Source organism: Callithrix jacchus, chromosome 3, assembly GCF_049354715.1.
Source record: "Callithrix jacchus isolate 240 chromosome 3, calJac240_pri, whole genome shotgun sequence".
In the NCBI taxonomy this organism is placed as follows: Eukaryota; Metazoa; Chordata; class Mammalia; order Primates; family Cebidae; genus Callithrix; species Callithrix jacchus.
Genome location: NC_133504.1, coordinates 99,026,768 through 99,044,076, shown reverse-complemented (window position 1 = coordinate 99,044,076; position 17,309 = coordinate 99,026,768). Strand labels below are relative to the sequence as shown.

The 17,309-nt window shown below is 43.4% G+C and overlaps 1 protein-coding gene across 7 annotated transcripts in view; it reads right to left on the bottom strand.

Annotated features, from left to right (window-relative positions):
• Positions 1–398: 398 nt before the first annotated feature.
• Positions 399–17,309, bottom strand: part of TSPAN5 (tetraspanin 5) — a 186,832-nt gene continuing 169,921 nt past the window's right edge. For 5 of the 7 annotated variants that reach the window (XM_035293278.3, XM_078366781.1, XM_035293277.3 and 2 more), the window contains 6 exons: positions 15,833–15,979; positions 11,230–11,400; positions 8,851–8,976; positions 6,080–6,127; positions 5,856–5,972; positions 399–2,606 (listed from right to left, as the gene is read on the bottom strand). In XM_035293278.3, coding sequence (XP_035149169.2) covers positions 2,541–2,606; positions 5,856–5,972; positions 6,080–6,127; positions 8,851–8,976; positions 11,230–11,400; positions 15,833–15,979 — 675 coding nt within the window. In that variant the 3' untranslated portion in view covers positions 399–2,540. The remainder of the gene's footprint in view (positions 2,607–5,855; positions 5,973–6,079; positions 6,128–8,850; positions 8,977–11,229; positions 11,401–15,832; positions 15,980–17,309) is intronic. The other 2 variants (XM_054253128.2, XM_017970406.5) reach the window with 1 other exon arrangement.

Here is a 17,309-nt window from a genome sequence, read left to right as displayed (position 1 = left end):
TGACTGTAACCAGCAGATGACAACCTCATGGGCAGGGATTTCCTACATATGGGGCTCTGGCCTCTGTGTCTTGTCAGTCAGCATTTGAAAGTACAAGGAAATGCCCTTCCCAATTACAAAATCTTACTTCTCCATTTCTCCTCCTAGAAAACTGGATCCCAAGAACAATGCTTCTCAAAGGGTAGTTCCCAAACAGCACCACCTATGATCTTATCAGGATACAAATTCTCCGTCGCCACCCCAGACCTACCAAGTTAGAAATTATGGGCATGAAGCAAACACATTCATGTGTTTAACAAGTCCTCCCAGGGATTCTGACACCTGCTAAAGCCTAAGAACCACTGGATTTGAAAAGTTCACAATTTCAAGAAAGTACCAAAGACAGACACAACTCCATGTAAGGTAGAACCAAGTTTATTAATGACAGCCTTTATTACAACCACTCTCAAGTGTAAAAAATAAAGGGTGATTAATTAATATTTAAAACTCTCTTGGACTTGCTGTTTGGCCTTTCAGTGGATATGCCAAAGAGCAGGGATCTTGCCTGATTCTGAATCAACTGGCCAGATGGAGTTCACTGGAGAATGAGGCAATCAACAGAAAGACAAACGATGCCGACCGGAGGGCTCATGTCTACCCCGTGCTGGAAGGACATTGCAAAATGGCAACTGTGGTGGGGACAGAGATGAAACAAGACAATCTTACGGTCAGAGTAAGACGTGAACACCTCTACCTATACAGAGACAAAAACACACACATGCAGAGCCATACACACACCCAAACTGTGAACACAAGCTTTGAAAAGAATTTCCTCTCTGTCCTTTCTCTGAGCAGACTGACACACTCATCAGCCACCACAATGCACCATGGGGCTGAAATAGAAAACCTTGCTTAATTTTCACAAAGTATGCTAGCTGGCTGCCCGTGATGTGCTGGCAAATCTGTCTGCACCATAAAATGAGCCTGTGGTTTTCCCAGCATTCCACAGACTGATACCTGCTCCCCAGGAGGGCAGCATCCGGCGGACACCAATTGGATTAAAATCTAGAGGGCAAAACTCGTCCCTCCCACCTCAAGTGGGGGCAGGAGTGGCAGCACCAGGAAGTGGTTTTCCACTTTGTGTTACAGAGTACTTGCCCCAGTTCAACGCATTCCCCTCTGAAGTATTTGTGCTTTGATACCATCCTGATGGTTTAGTCTGTCTAAGAGAACTGAAGGAGCTATGGCCATGCACTATTTTCTTTAATAAGAGCAAACTAAAACTGGAAGAAGAAAAAGAACCATTTAGAAGCTTTTTGACCGTGTCAATGTTGTTTCAAAACTGGGTTTAATTCCATTCACAGAGAAAGAAGGGGAAGAAGTTGCAGAAGAGGCCACTCAGATCGACTGTGGGAGAGAGTGCAGAGCCCATGGAAGCATGTGCGATGGCACAGCTGGTCTCTTCCCAGCCAGGCTGTGAGGACATGCTGCAGCCTCCCAAGACTGTGAAACTAGGAAATAAGTGCTGACCAAATAACATACTTAAATGTTTGTAGAAAAGCTGGCAGTAAAGGGAGATGATGGATTCAGATTCACAGGTCATGCAGGTTAAGATTTTATCAAAAAAGGAATGCTTGAGCTGAGTAAGAAAACACTAAAATTTAAGTGGAACCATATCATAGCTTTCACCTTTGGAAGAGACAAAAACAACAAACAGACAAAATGAAATGACCCAGAATATTCCAGAGTTTCCAAAAATCCAACTGCTAATTTTGGCAGGGTGAGAAGAAGGGGGTATTGGTATTTAACTAATACCTCTTCATTAACCTCGTTTTCTCCTTGAATTTCACTGATAAACAAAGCTCAGGCCTACTTAGAAAAAAGGTCAGTCCTGCTAAAATACAGCATCATGAAGTCTTCCAACGTTCTTTCTCGGTGCACATGAAATACACAATTTCTCTTATAAGGAGACTTTCCAGGATAGGCCAAGTGTCCTTGCCCAAGTGACTTGCTGAATACCATCACAGAACGCGAACCCAAGGACAAGTTGTTTTCTTCTTCAGATGAGAGTTGCAAGTGTTTCCTAAAATGTACATGGAGGGATGCAACAGACCACTGCCCTCCCAGGCGAGGGGCCGACTCTTTGAGGAGATGCACTCCTATGGGCCATGGAACAGAAGGTGGTCCGTCCAAGGTGGGGTGAAGAGCAAAGCTGCCTCTCCCAGCCCTCCAATTACAGAAGGAGAGGACAAGACTGTATTTTCCACAAATTCAAGTACATCTGGGTCCCCCACCCTCCCTTTTTCTCTTTTTTGGTAAGCATCCAACCATCCATCAATTCATGGCTACAGTAGAGATTCATGGCGCAACAACTTTCATACTGGTTATTTATTTTTTAAAATTCTGTCAGTGAGCAGCATTTCCCAGTTTTACACCCCCCTAATGGCAGCTCCATTAGGCGAGACTGCAGGCTGCATTGTGATTAGGTCCATGCAGCTTGGACATCAGTTCGGCACGCGGGAGGGTCTGTCCAGTGTCTTGCAGCAGCGTTTGCAGGGGCTCTACCAGCTCGCCCTGACAGCTTCAATATCGCTAACCAAATTCTGGGCCAGGCATATCCCAAAAATCTGAGAAAGGGAGAAAATGTGAGTCAAACAGTGGCAGTCTTCGTTAGGCTCTTCCCTGGCCACTATGTCCCATTTTTTTAAATCATTGATTTTTGAAATTTAAGATGTAATTCGTATGTGGTAAAAAGCATCCTTGCAATGTGTATACTCCAGTGGCTTTTAGTATATTCTCAAAGCCATGCAACTATCACCACTATCTAATCACGGAACATTTCATTACCCCAACAAAAAATCCTGTACCTGTGAGCAGTCATTCACCTCCCACCATCCCTACAGACCTGGCAAACACTATCCTACTTTCTGCCTCTGTGGATTGCCTCTTCCGGACTTTTCATATCAAGTGAATCATATAATATGTGGCTTTTGTGACTGTCTTTTTCATGCAACGAAACATTTCCAAGGTTCATTCACATGTACTATTAATGTATTCATTTTGATGGCTGAATGGTATTCCATTGCATGGACATGCCACATTTTCTTTATCTACTCCTCAGTTGATGGGTATTTGCATTGCTCTCATATTTTGGCAATTATGAATAATTCTGCTATGAACATGAGCCTACAAGTTTTTGGGTAAATATGTTCTCAATTCACTCCTACGAGTAGAATTGCTGGCTCATATGGTAGCTCTGTATTCGAGTTTTGAGAAATGGCTACATTGTTTTCCAAAGAGGCTGCAACTTCTCATTTCCATCAGCAACATAAGGGTTCCGTTTTCTCCACATCCTTGCCAATACTTGTTATTGTCTGTCTTTTTTATTCTAACCACTTTAATGAGTATGAAGTATGCAGCTTTGAATTGCATTTCCTTAATGACTAATGACGTTGGTATCTTTTCAGTGTGTGTGTGTGTGTGTGTGTGTGTGTGTGTATTTTTAAAATAATTTAAGAGACAGGGTCTTGCTCTGTTGCCCAGGCTGGAGTGCAGTGGTGTGATCAGAGCTCAATGTAGCCTCAAAGGACTGGTTTCAAGAAATCCTCCTGCCTCTGCTTCCCAAGTAGCTGGGATTACAGGGACAAGGCACTATGCCTGGCTGCCCGTTTTTAACTTGTCTTTTTATTGTTATATTTTAAAAGTTCTTATATTTTCTAGATACTAGAAGTTATCTTTTTACTTTCTTGATGGTAGCATTTTCAGCACAGAAGTTTTACATTTTGAAGTCCAATGTATCTACATTTGTTTGGTTGCTTATGCTTTTCATGTCATATCTGAGAAGACACTGCTTAATCCAGTCACAAAGATTTATGCCCGTGTTTGCTTCTGGTTTTCGACAGTGTTAGCTCTTATATTTAGGTCTTTGCTTAATTTTGAGTTAATTTTTATATATGGTGTGAGTTAGGAGTCTAAATTCATTATTTTGCATATCTAGTTTTCCTACTACCATTTGTTGAAATGACTGCTCTTTCCCTATTGAATGGTTTTGGTTCCCTTCTCAAAAATCAACTGACCATAGATGTACAAGCTTATTCTTTTTTATTTTTTATTTTTGAGACAGGATCTCACTCTGTCACCCAGGCTGGAGTGCAGTGGTGTGATCTTGGCTCACTGCAACCTCCCACCTCAGTCCCCCAAGTAGCTGGGACCAGTCCCCAACTAGCATGCACCACCACACGTGGCTAATTTTTGTATATTTTATAGAGACAAAGTTTTGTCATGTTGCCCAGGCTGTTCTCAAACGCCTGAGCTTAAGTGATCCACCTGACTCGGCCTCCCAAAGTTCTGGAATTAAAGGCATGAGTCACTGCACCTGGCCTTATTTCTTCTATTTTTTCTTTTTGAGACAGGGTCTTGCTCTGTCATCCAGGTTAGAGTGCAGTTTCACAATCATGACTCACTGCAGCTTCAACCTTCTAGGCTCAAGCAATCCTCCCACTTCGGTCTGCCGAGGAGCTAGGACCACTGGCATGCGCCATCACATTTAGTTAATTTTTTTTAATTTTTACCTTTTGTAGAGACAAGGTCTTGCTGTGTTGATCAGGCTAGTCTTGAACTCCTGGGCTCAAGCCATCCTGCTGCCTTGACCTCTCAAAGTGCTGGGATTATATCCATAAGCTACCACAGCTGGCCTGGTTTTATTTCTTGATTTTCAATTTATTCCACTGATCTATATGGCTAACCTTACTCAAGTACACTCTATATTGATTACTATATAGCTTTGTACTAAGTTTTGAACTGGGTAGTATGAATTCTCCAACTTGGTTTTACTTTTGCAAATGTTTTTTGGCTACTATGGGTCCCCTGCTTTTCCATATGAATTTTAGGATCAGCTTGTTCATTTTTGCTAACAACGTGGTTACAATTTTGATAGGGATTATACTGAATCTGTAGATCACTTTGAGGAGTGTTGTTATCTTAATAATATGAAGTTTTGTAATTGTGAACACAGGGAATCTTTATATTTACTCGGGTCTTCTTTAATTTCTTTCAACTATGTGTTCTTGGGAAAGTATCACACCAACAACATGAAGAATCCAGCGCTTGAGACTAGCAGGAAGAAAAGTGCTCCCTTCCCTCACTAGCACTTTGGCAAGGTGATTCAGGGAGAGAAAGGGTTATGACATCTCTGTGAAACTCCCCAAAACCTTAACCTCACCACTGAGATCTACTTCTAACCACACATTTGACTCAGTTGCCATAGTGCAGTATTATTGAGCCCATGTAAATGACGGAATGCCAGCAGGCAACTACTGATCTAATCAATGTCTCCATCTTAGAAAAAGGAAAGGTTTCCTCAAATATTTCATGATAGTAGCATCTAAACTCAGATCTTTAATAAAAAAAACACAAATGAAATCATTTAGGTCTGTTCCCCAGCCCTCCAATGTGTCTTAAAAACTATGACAGGAAGGTGTTTGTTTTCCTTTTTTTTTAGATAGATAGGGTCTCGCTTTGTTGCCAAGCTGGAGTGCAGTGGCATAATCTTGGCTCACTGCAACCTCCACCTCCCGAGTTCAAGTGATTCTCCTGTCTCAGCCTCCCAAGTAGCTGGGACTACAGGCATGTGCCACCAGGCCCAGCTAATTTTTGTATTTTTAGTAGAGACAGGGTTTGGCCATGTTGGCCAGGATGGTCTCAATCTCTTGACCTTGTGATCTGCCCACCTTGGCCACCCAAAGGGCTGGGATTACAAATGTGAGCCACTGTGCCCGGCCCCTGACAGGAAGGTTTTTAAGCAAAGCTTCAATACTGGCAAGGGCTCTCCCAGGGCATCATTTCCCTGTGATATCCATAAAGGACCCTTATCTTACCTGCAGCAATGCAATGCCTATGAAAATACCAGCCACGATGGTTAAATTGTCCTGCAACCACTTCTCAAACTGGGGCACACAGCCTTTCGTGTAGATTACAATCTGCTGGTCAACTTCCTTCACAAGGGAAGAGGAGAGCACACTGTCACAGATAGAGCACCAGGGACATGCCAAAGCTCCTCCAACACCCTTTGTGCTAAGCAACAAGATGAGATTCCACTTACTGGTTTTTGCCTGGCATCATAGCCACACTGAGTGTTGATGACATCTTCCTGGAGAAGAAAGGAAAGAGAAAAGTGAAATTTACTCATTAAACAGAAGGCCCACCTAGAAATGAGCAGAAGACCTCTGTTACACATTGGTAATAAAACGTGTATCTGAGCACAAAGACTGCAGCACTGTATTAAACACTTTATACACATGACCTCATGTCGTTATTGTGACAATCTTCAGAGGTAGGTATTAAAATATGCCCTATTTTACAAAGAAGGAAAATTAAGGCTTGGGGACTATCAGAAAAGACAGCGAGTCTATCACACAGAAGGCTCAAGATTCAAAGTGTTGCCAACCCCAGGAAGCTTATGGGATTTAGGGAACTGGAGACACAGTTAAAAAACATAACCTAACTCTTCATGTGTGCTCTTTTGGATGGACTGCTACTTTTTAATCTATATACTTCTGTGTCAAATGGTTTTTCGATGAGCTTTTAATAATTTAAAAACAAAACAATGCCCCCATCACATATCACACGGACAACCTGACATCTCACAGGGTCTAATCAGAAGCATGGGTTCCACTTTTTTGGGTTAGTTTATTTTCCTCCTCTGTGTGGTATGGGGCAGACTGTATTAGCTTAGAGTGCAAGGCATGAGCTAGCTCTACCCAGAGGATGTGTACGTGAAAGGGGAAGCATTAATGCCTCTGAGAATCCAGAATTCTCCTGAGGGACTGTTCACGTGGGACAGGAACTAGCAATAGGAGAAGCGCTGTGAGGCACACACTGGCCAGTGCAAGGCCAGCAGGATGAGCCCCTCGGCTCTAAGCGGGCTCTCCGCTGCCATGCGGCCCTCCTCAGAAGGGAGAGGGAGATGAGCTGGCGGGAAAGGGCAGCCGGTGGGGCAGCACAGTCCTTAGTGACTTTGTTTCCTCCTCAGACCAAGAGAAATAGCCACGGTGGTCCCCCAGGGGGCAGCCTACAAGAAATTCTGCTTTTCTACTCCTTTTCCAAGACCACAGCTCTTTTTAAGAGCCTGACGGCCTCCAGCATAGGAAGGAGCATCCCCACTGAGCTCGTCAGCACCCACTCGGCTCTGCTTCTGGGAGGAAAGGGCGAGCCTTGACGAGTACATCTGGGGACTGCAGGGCCAGAGAACGGTTGAGGAGACCCAGAAGGGCTCTATGGTTAGGAGCACACACAGATGTGCAGAGTAACCCCTCATGTTTGTCATGCTAACACTAGAAAGCTGCTTTTTTTTTTTTTGAGACTAAGCCTTGCTGTGTTGCCGGAGTGCAATGGTGCAATCTCAGCTCACCACAACCTCTACCTCCTGGATTCAAGCGATTCTCCTGTCTTAGCCTTCCAAGTAGCTGGGACGATAGGCATGCGCCACCACCCCGAGCTAATTTTTGTATTTTTAGTAGAGACAGGGTTGGTCTCAATTTGCTGACCTTGTGATCCACCTGCCTCGGCCTCCCAAAGTGCTGGGATTACAGGCATGAGCCACAGCACTCAGGCTGGAGTGCAGTGGTGCAATCTCGTCTCACTGCAACCTCTGCCTCCCCGGTTCAAGCAATTCCCCTGCCTCAGCCACCAGAGTAGATGGGACTACAGGCGCGTGCCACCATGCCCAACTAATTTTTTTTTTTTTAATTTTAGTAGAGACAGGGTTTCACTGTGTTGGCCAGGATGGTCTCGATCTACTGACCTCGTGATCCACCCGCCTCCGCCTCCCAAAGTGCTGGAATTATAGGTGTGAGCCACCGCACCTGACCTTTTTCATTTTTTAAAAGAACTGTGGTCTCACTGTCACCCAGGATGGAGTGCAGTGGCACGATCATGGTTAACTGCAGCCTCCAATCCCTGAGCTCATGTGATCCTCCCATCTCAGCCTCCAGGATAGCTGGGACCACAGGTGTATGCCACCACACATGGCTAATTTTTAAAATTTTTTGTAGGGATAGGGTCTCACTCTGTTGCTCAGCCAGGTCTTTAACCCCAGGGCTCAAGGGATCCTCCCACCTCAGCCCACAAAGTGCTGGGATTACAGGTGTGAACTACTTTGCCTGGCTTGAGAAGTGCATTTTAAGTCATTCTATATATCAGGCACATGATTTGACCCAAAACATAATCAAACCTGTGGCAAAAGAGAGTGATTTATAAATAGATTTTATATTTTATTCTTTTTTAAAAATAAAATCCAAACTGCGATTCCTGTCGTCATTATGACTCTCAAGAGTCCGGCCGCTGCAGTCTTTCTACACAGCAGTCCAGCCCTGTCTTGTCTGGAACTCTCCTCCTACTCCTAATATTTCCCCTAGAACTGAGCCAAAAAGAAAAGGGTTACTGACCCCAAACCAATGCAGAGAGCTCTTACAGGAGCCTGCCCTTCTCATAAAGAAAGACTAACAGGGATACAGGTAGCTGCCCAGGTCTCATACTCTACTCCATCACCTGCAGGCAGTGGAAGCTTGGGAAAGCCACTTATACCTTATGTGCCTTGATTGCGTCCCCTGAAAAGGGAGGGTAATGGTGACATCTGCCGGTAGGAATGTTTCCAACTTAAAGGCTTAGAATAAGAACCAGCACGCACTGCTAAATTAATGCCAGCAATTATTACTCCTACTAGGAAGATTTGAGCACTTTACCCCCTAAAGAAGCTACAGTTAGGAGTAACCAGTAAGAAGAGCTTTCAACAAAAAAATCACTCTGCCTGTCTCATGCATACTCTCAGCTTGATGTCCAGAGTAGGCCAATAGCTCACTGACATTCACTTACTGCAGGGTCTTTAGTGCAGCAGGAGAATGGAACGCCACATCGCTCTCGACTTGCATTGGAATCTGTGCAATTGAAGTAAATATTTAGGTTCCAATCATCAGCTCCAAAAGCCCCACAGCACTGCCACTAGAGCAAACAGGAAAGAATTAGAACATCCCAACTTGGAGGCAAGCAGGTGCCTAAACTCACACCCGCCGAACGGCACCCAGCTTCTGCCAGTTCTGACCTTTCTGTCCCAGACTTTATTTTTAAGTCAGAATGAACCTAAATGGCCCATATAAAAGCTTCCAAAGTAATTAAGGCTGAAGGTTTGTAGGGATGTGTTGGCACGTGATTTAAATGACTGATGAGATCCGTGGTGTTAGGTGGAGGAAGGGCAGAGCAGCTGTACAGCAGGGCTCAGTTACAACAAGATCTGTTTGGCTTGGGCACGTCATTCTAGAAGGAGAAATGAACATTCTAGAAGGGTAAATAAGACACCAACAAGGGTGGTAGTGACTGAAGGAGGCAAGCGGGGTTATGGGTGTGCTACTATAGGCTTACTTTTTTAAAGTTTGGATCTCTACATTCTAATGGTTCGTTAAAGATCTGATTTACGGAGGTAAAACTGAAATGCACTAATCTGCACATTTTAAAGTATACACTTTGATAAATTTTGACATCTGTATATATCACAAAACCATCACCACAATCAAGAAATATACAGTTAATATATCCATTACTGCCAGAGATTTTAGAGCATTACTTTTCACATTTGTTCTACTCTGAATTTGTTTAAAAACAAGAGCATGTGTTTTACATTTTCAACTTAAAAATGTCAGTCTTCCAATTAAAATATAATAAAACAATCATTTACATTCAGTGGTTCTTAAATGCGGCCTGAGTCAAAGGCTGCTACACAACCCTTTCCGCACTCCCCTGGGATGTACTTTCTCTACTTTTCTGAGTTAAATAAATATCAAGCCTCAACCATTTGAAAACTTTCTGGGCCAATAGCGACTTCTAAACATTAAATTCCATGATGCAAAAATAAAATCACATGAAACCACAGTGTTTCCATATAGAGCACACAGCATTCCAAGACAACATGGTCCTTCCAGGGCTTGGGGCGTGCATTTCAAGGTGCGTCCACAAAGCTCCATCAAAGTGCCATGCAAGCCAGTCAGGAATAATGCCTGGGAAGGAATTATTTGGGAGCCTGCACCCACTAGGAAAAATAAAACAGTGAAGTGGGCTGAGGACATGAATCAGGGTTTAATTTCCCACTTAAGGTAAAGTTTACTCCAGGACGAATGTTGCTGCCACTGAACAAAACCACATAACCCAGCTCAGTTCTGAGTGCCTAAGGAAGTGGGTAGCCTCCCTGGTGACGAGTGTTGACATGGCTGCTGCCTCCCTTCATCACAGGTAGAAAACTGTCCAACCCCAAGCAGGCTACTGGCTCACTGGGCTTCTGCTTGCCCTCCGGTCCTGCCATATACATGAATGCCACAGACACCACTATCCAAGTCTGCTCAGCCTACCTGACTTTTCAGTGTAGGCATATAAACACCTGCAAATATGTAAGAACTGACACCTTAAGCCTAATATCAAAACATGTATATCTCATCAGAGTATCATAATATCCCTGTGAGTTAGATAGTAGCTAGTATTATTTCCATTTTACCACTGGGAAAATAGGTCAAGGTCCTGTGAGCCCAGGGTCCCTTATCAGATTTTGGCACTAGACCTGTGTCTTTTGGTCCCTTGCATTCTGAGTGAAACGAGACATCTGTCACTTTGCTGGCACTGAAGAAGCCATTTCACAGGCATGCTCAGGGACCAGAGGGAGTGGCCCGGACTCCACTGCGCAGATTCTTCACTTGTTAGAAGCCACTGGGCCGTAGGAATTTCTAAGCTTATGCTTTTAACAGCAGGTGCAATAATATTTGGATAGGAACATTTTAGAAACTTTGTGGCAAATTATTCTGTTAATAAGTAGATTATTATAAGCTGTGAAATATCAAGGATTACCAAAAAAGGGGGCAAGGAATAAGAAAGATCCATATTTAATAACCAAAGAAAACTTTAAAACTGGAGCAAAACAATGTTCCTCAAATACAAATAGGAAAGGACATCCATGATTAGAACTTTTTGCTCAAGCATCTTCTTCTTTTTTCCTCTAACTTAACAGAAGTTGAAACAAGTGAAAATGGGACATTTCCATTTAGAATAGAAATCCTGTAAGTCATACAGCAAGTCGGAAAATAATAAACAGAAACCCACGCAGCACAGTCAGGTAGTTTCCAGCTGGCAGATGCAGAAACCAGGAAGGATATTCACTGGGGTCATCGCTCAGAGAACTTTAACTTGAAAACGAACCAACCAGTTTAAACTTACATATTCCTGGGTGAAGTCTATGAGGTTCTGCAAGTCAATGTCATCCCGATAGGCTCTGATGTTATTGTTTATAAAGAAATACAGCTGGTCTTTGATCCAGTCTTTGAAAACAAATGCTAGAACTCCGGCAGTGAGCTCCAGGAAGAAAATAATTCCCAGGAACACAGAAAACTAAGACAAAAGACACATACACAGAGAACAGTTATAAGGGCTATTTTGATCATATGTAGCTAAGTGGTTCCTCTCTAAACAGGTCTGTAATTACATTGGATTGTGACACATCTCCAAAGCAGATAATCTTCAGTTTCTGCAGATTCATTAAAAGAATATTACACTCCAAGAAAGGACTTTTAAAAATTAAACATCATTTCATAATCACATTTTAGGGTCTCTTGTGTTCCATTTGGTAATTAACCAACAAAGCCCATAAGCAAACATGGATAATAAGAATTTCTCATTACACCCACATTAAGGCCTAATGAATTTCTCATGATTAACGTACTGCCAGATGCTTGAGCAATGACCTGCCCCTATCTCTAGTAAGCATCTGTAACTTGAAAGATAGATTATTCCAATATGTTAAGATTGCCTGTCATTTGTTACTCTGGCCTTGATTCTCTTATGCAATATATTCCTTTTATGGATTCAGACACTATTTTAATTCTCCTTTGCACCTGCTATACAGGGGAAAGTAACAGATGTGTTCATCTTAGACAAAGGGGTCAAAGAGGAAGTAGTGGGGTGGGCAGTGACTGTGACATGAAAATAGTTTCCCATCATAAAAACAAAATGAAACCCCAGAGTTGAGGGCTTTCTTGGGAATGGAAGCTGTGCTTACCTTCCTCTAGGAAGCACGGGCCCCAGCAACATTTTAAGTGACATCAAAATGCAGCCGAAGGGAAACTTCTGCTTAAGGTAGACAACAAGGGGTTGAAAAGAAGGGCTCAAAGCCATGAGGCCATGTGGTAACTGCCTGTAACTCTGGAGAAATTTCCCTTCCATCTAGAAAACTCAGAAGAGTCTCAGCTTAGTCATATCGACCTTCTGCTCACACCCACTGTTTTTTCCACCTCCTACCATCCTGTATTCTCAACCTTCTCAAACTTTGTTGTTAAAATAGATTATGAGAAATGAGCTGTGAAGGTCCAGAGGGTACACTGCGGGTAAACTTCTGGTAACAACAGCAGAGAGGGTGACATGGGGCCACAACTGAAGGCCGTGTGTAGAACAGTGAGTGTCTGAGGAGGCTCAGGTCTGCAGTTGTCTTGAGCAAGCAGACAAGGAGCCACCAGCCAAGAGAAAAATATATTGGGAGGGGTGCAAAGGAAACAACAGTTACTCATTAAAAGAAAAAAGCCAAAAAACATTTATTCATTCAGCAAATACCTACTGAATGATCCACAATGGGTCAGGCCCTGAGGTAGGTGGGCTTTGCAGAAGCAAGGATGAGTAACACGATACCCCTTGCCTTCAAAGATGCCCCCCAGTCTTATGTGATCAGGGGGAGGTTAGGAGCAGGGAGTGGGAAGGACCATTACACACTAGATGTCTGCAGATCTGACAGTGTTTGTCTAGGGCGCCAAGTACTGCTTTGTGAGGGTGGGCGTGGAAGGAGGGTGGAAGGTGGAAATAAGTGCCTGGCAAAGTTTTTGGACTCCCAGGTTTAGGTCCCAATTCTAGACCCTCCAGCTCGGCCCTTCAGGTCTCCCTGAAGGTTCCTGCTTATATATCCTTCATGAATTCACTGGAAATGAAATTTAAACAGTTCTTTCAGCCTCCCAAAGTGCTGGGATTACAGGCGTGAGCCAACGTGCCCAGCCAAAATTTAAACAGTTCTTAATGATCATCAATAATGCCAATAATTTCAATTTAAACTTTCCCTAATCTAGAAAAATGAACAGAAAAAAATATCTCACCACTTTTGCTCGATGCTTACCCTACAGTGTAAATCCCTGCCCTGTATTAGGCACCACCTTAAGCATGTCGATATGAATTACAAATTATCGTACTACCGAAATGACAAAATTACAGCTAGCACTCAGGAGCACATGCAGGAAACACCAAGTCAGGGAAAGATTTTAATTCGATTTTTGTTCTCACCTCCACAAAGGTTAAGTGCATTTTCCAGTTCCCCTGGTAATTTTTCTCCTCATGTTACATAATATACATACCAAAAATTGAGTCCAAATTCAATTTACATAAAATATTTGGTAGATAGCTATATGCCCCAGGCCCTGCTGAACTAATTTCCCCTATTTCCAAAGGTGCAGAGACTGACTCACAGGCATCATCCTAGGGCCTCAGCCAACCAGGAAGCTCTATCTCCTTTTTGCAATATCCCAGTTCTTGGATTTTTCCCTCAGCAACTCTCCTCACAGCAGCAGATCTTTGGGCTATTTGGAGTCCTGTGGACATTTACTTACTACTTATCTCATATCTCCTGCTTGAAGGTTACTCCTGGCAAGTTTTTATTGTTTTTATTAAATGGAGAGAGAGGCCATTTAAGACATTTTCCAACTCTTAAAAAGCCAAGAAACAACACAGTTCTCTTCATTTCCAACATGAGACTTTATAAATACGGTGCTGATTTAGACAAGTGTGTATTTTTCTGCCTATTCAGTTAACGCTGGAATCTTCAACTATAAGAAATAATAAATTATAGTAAAGGGACAACCGCTATAAATGAAACTATAGTCAAGTAAGTCACAATTAAGGGGATTGGACAGGTGCAGTGACTCACTCCTGTGATCCCAGCACTGTGGGAGGCCGAGGCAGGCTCATCACCTGAGGTCAGGAGTTCAAGACCAGCCTGGCCAACATGGGGAAATGCTGTCTCTACTAAAAACACAAAAATTAGCTAGGCATGGTGGTGGATGCCTGTAATACCAGCTACTTGGGAGGCTAGGCAGGAGAATTGCTTGAATCTGGGAGACAGAGGTTGCAGTGAGCTGAGATGGCGCCACTGTACTCCAGCCTGGGTAACAAGAGTGGAACTCCATCTCAAAAAAAAAAAAGAGGAGCCCACATTCTGGGGCATAGAGGCCGAAACTGATAAAGCAGTGGCAACAGCTGAGCATGAATAGGACCCAATCAGGCTACAGGAAAGCTGGCAAGGTGAGCTGTGCACTGAGACGCCTCATGCCAAGAAGACAGGCACAGGCAGGTTGGAAGGTGGCAATCAGGGACAGACCTGGGAGCTCCCCAAGTCTCTTGACTAGGTGAAGAATGAAGCATCTGGTTGTGTGTGTGTGTGTGTGTGTGTGTATGTGTGTGAGTGTGTGTGTGTGTGTGTGTAGCAAAGGAAGGATCTGGCAGATAAGGTAGATAGAGTCTTAGGAAACTAGCTACAGCCACTTTGGTCCCATGCATCCAGAAGAGAGAACCAGCTGCTTGCGAACTTATCTGTAAGACCAAGTAGCCGTCGGTTTTCCTTGTTAGAATGAGTCATGCTAACTTGCAGGTTAAACAGCCTCCAAAACCTTCTCTGAGCCAGAGCTGCTCAGATTTCAAATGGGCTGCCCTGGGTGGGGCACAGCGAGTCCCCTCTTCTCAGGGATGTTTAAGAAAAGATGCCAGAGGATGATGTGGCAGCAATGCTGGGGAAGAGAATCACACATTACCTGACTATTGGGCTAGTTCTCATATTTTTTGTAAACAAAAATGTCCCTGGATGATGATGTGTCAATAAAGGTTGGGAATAATTCTGGTAACAGGTAATATTACACTACAACCATTGTCTAGAATTCTCCACCATCCTTCCTCACCGCATGAAGGTGGGTGCTTTTGATCCTTTTCCCTGTTCTTAAAAAGGGGAATGGATGCTTCATATAGAGGGCTGTGATTCAGATGCTCACCAGAGCGCCAAGGTCCATGCTGACAGGCACATTTGGCTACATCTGCCAACCCTATTTAAGATACATAAAGGGCACATGCCATTTTCTTCTCCTTTGAAAGGTGTCTCCAAAGCAAAGGCTTTCACTTTTCATTCTCTATTTTAACTTTCAATACCAATAAACCCCCTGGTGAAGGCTCTCCTCTACAAACATTCACTCAGTGATCACACCAACCACGCCGCATCTAAATATCATGCTAGTCATACAAAGGAGAACTCTGTGCCGGCTAAGGACAAAAGAGATTTACCTTTTACTGTTTCTCCATATTCAGCGAAACTTATTGCTTAACAGATTTAATCTGGACAGGCCACAGCCACTGTTCTTTTGCCTGGTTTCTCCAAATCCATGGCCTGTACAGCTCCCCACTTACTACGTGCATAAAAGGGTGGGGAGGAATCACGTAGAAGAAAAATATATATACCCACCTTAGTCCTAAAGGTATCTTAGGGAATGGAATCCAAGTCTGTGATATATATGTACGAAACCTCCATGGATTTCACGGTGGGGGAGTGGGGGTGATAATATACTTATTAAGGAGGCCAGACTGGAAATCAAGACTAGAGAGTTCTCTCAAAAGAAAATCATGACCTGGGCCCTACTTTTGCCAGTGCCTTTGGTACAGCTCACTGTCTTGCCTATAGATAGGGTGACCTCCTGAGGGAAGGTAAAGTTTTGGCTCTCAACCTGAGAGTAGAGAGTGGGATACTTACAAACTTGAGAAGGAAAGTGTTTTCACGTAGCGCTCCAATGCACCCTGCAAATCCCAAAATGAACATCACTCCTCCCACCACAAGGAAGAGCCAAACTGGGTCAAAGCCGCCGAGATCGGTGATGGAAGAGATGTTGGACAGAACTCCCTGGGAGCAGAAAAGAACACACAACAAGGCACCGGGATGTGGGGTCAGTTTTCCAACATGTAAGGATTATTGCATTTGTCTTTTCCCCTCCCAAAGAAAACCTTCAGAGAGCATCTGATTGTCAGATATGTGATTAATATTCAAGAGAGGAAAGGAGAGAGAGAGAAAGAGAGAGAAAGCATGAGAGAAAGAAAGGGAGAGAAAGAGAAAGTGAGAGAAAGAAGAGAGGGAGGAAGGAAAGAAGGGAGGAAGGGAGGGAGGGAGGGAAGGAGGGAGGGGGAAGGGGGAAGGCGGGAGGGGGAGGGAGGAGTACCAAGTAGGAGCCACACACTTGCCTCCCAGTACTTCCCAATCAGCACTGATCAACATCTGAATTTGAGAGTTTTAAGTTTTAATCCACTTAAAGGTTGTCGGTAGGAACATTCAGATAAGGGTATTTTGTTTGTTCTTTTTTGTCTGTTTGTTTCTTCCTTGGGGGGGGTTGTCAACTTATGAACAATAATAGGATATTAATGACAGAACGCATATGGGGAATTAAAAACTCTTAAAATATAAAACAAATGTAATTTTAAAAAGTCTAAGGTTTAAATAAAGTCACAGGCAAAGGGTTGAGAGGCTACTAAAGCAGTTAGGGTTGAGGGTGTATTCCTTAACTTCTGGGGTGACATCACAGAAGGTAACCACACCCTTCAGGAGGCTGCAGACACCAAAGGCTTGATCCAATTTTGTGTTTCTTAGGTTTCCAAGCAGAGATCTATGAATATTTACTCTAGGGGGAAAAGGTTGAAGGAAAACACAGAAATACTCAAACCAATTCTCCACTTCTACAAATGATGCTGAGAAGAACTTGCCAGAGAAGGCAGACAAAATCCAAGCAACAGGCTGGGTGCAGTGGCTCACACCTGTAATCCCAACACTTTGGGAGGCTGAGGTGGGAGCATTGCTTGAGGCCAGGAGTTTGAGACCAGCCTGGGAAGTATACTGCGACTCTTTCTCTACAAAAATAAAATTAAAAAATCTAAGCATCAGTGGTAAAGGCACAGGGTTGTTAGGAAACCAGTCTCTCCCCTAAGAACACCTTTAACCACAGATGTTTGTACCTGAAGTTTTCATGTTATGAACCTTCTCGGCAACGAGAAGAGAGAGACAACTTTGAGGATGCATGAAAACATTCTTGGAAAATTTTAAGTTTAATTATTGGAGAGGAAACATGGTTAACTTGGCACCAGAACGAAGAGGTAGCAGTAGAAGAACTGACAGAGAGAGATGTCAGTTCCATCATAAAGAGGCATTTTCAATATCAACAAGTCTTTTCAACGAACCAAAGAAG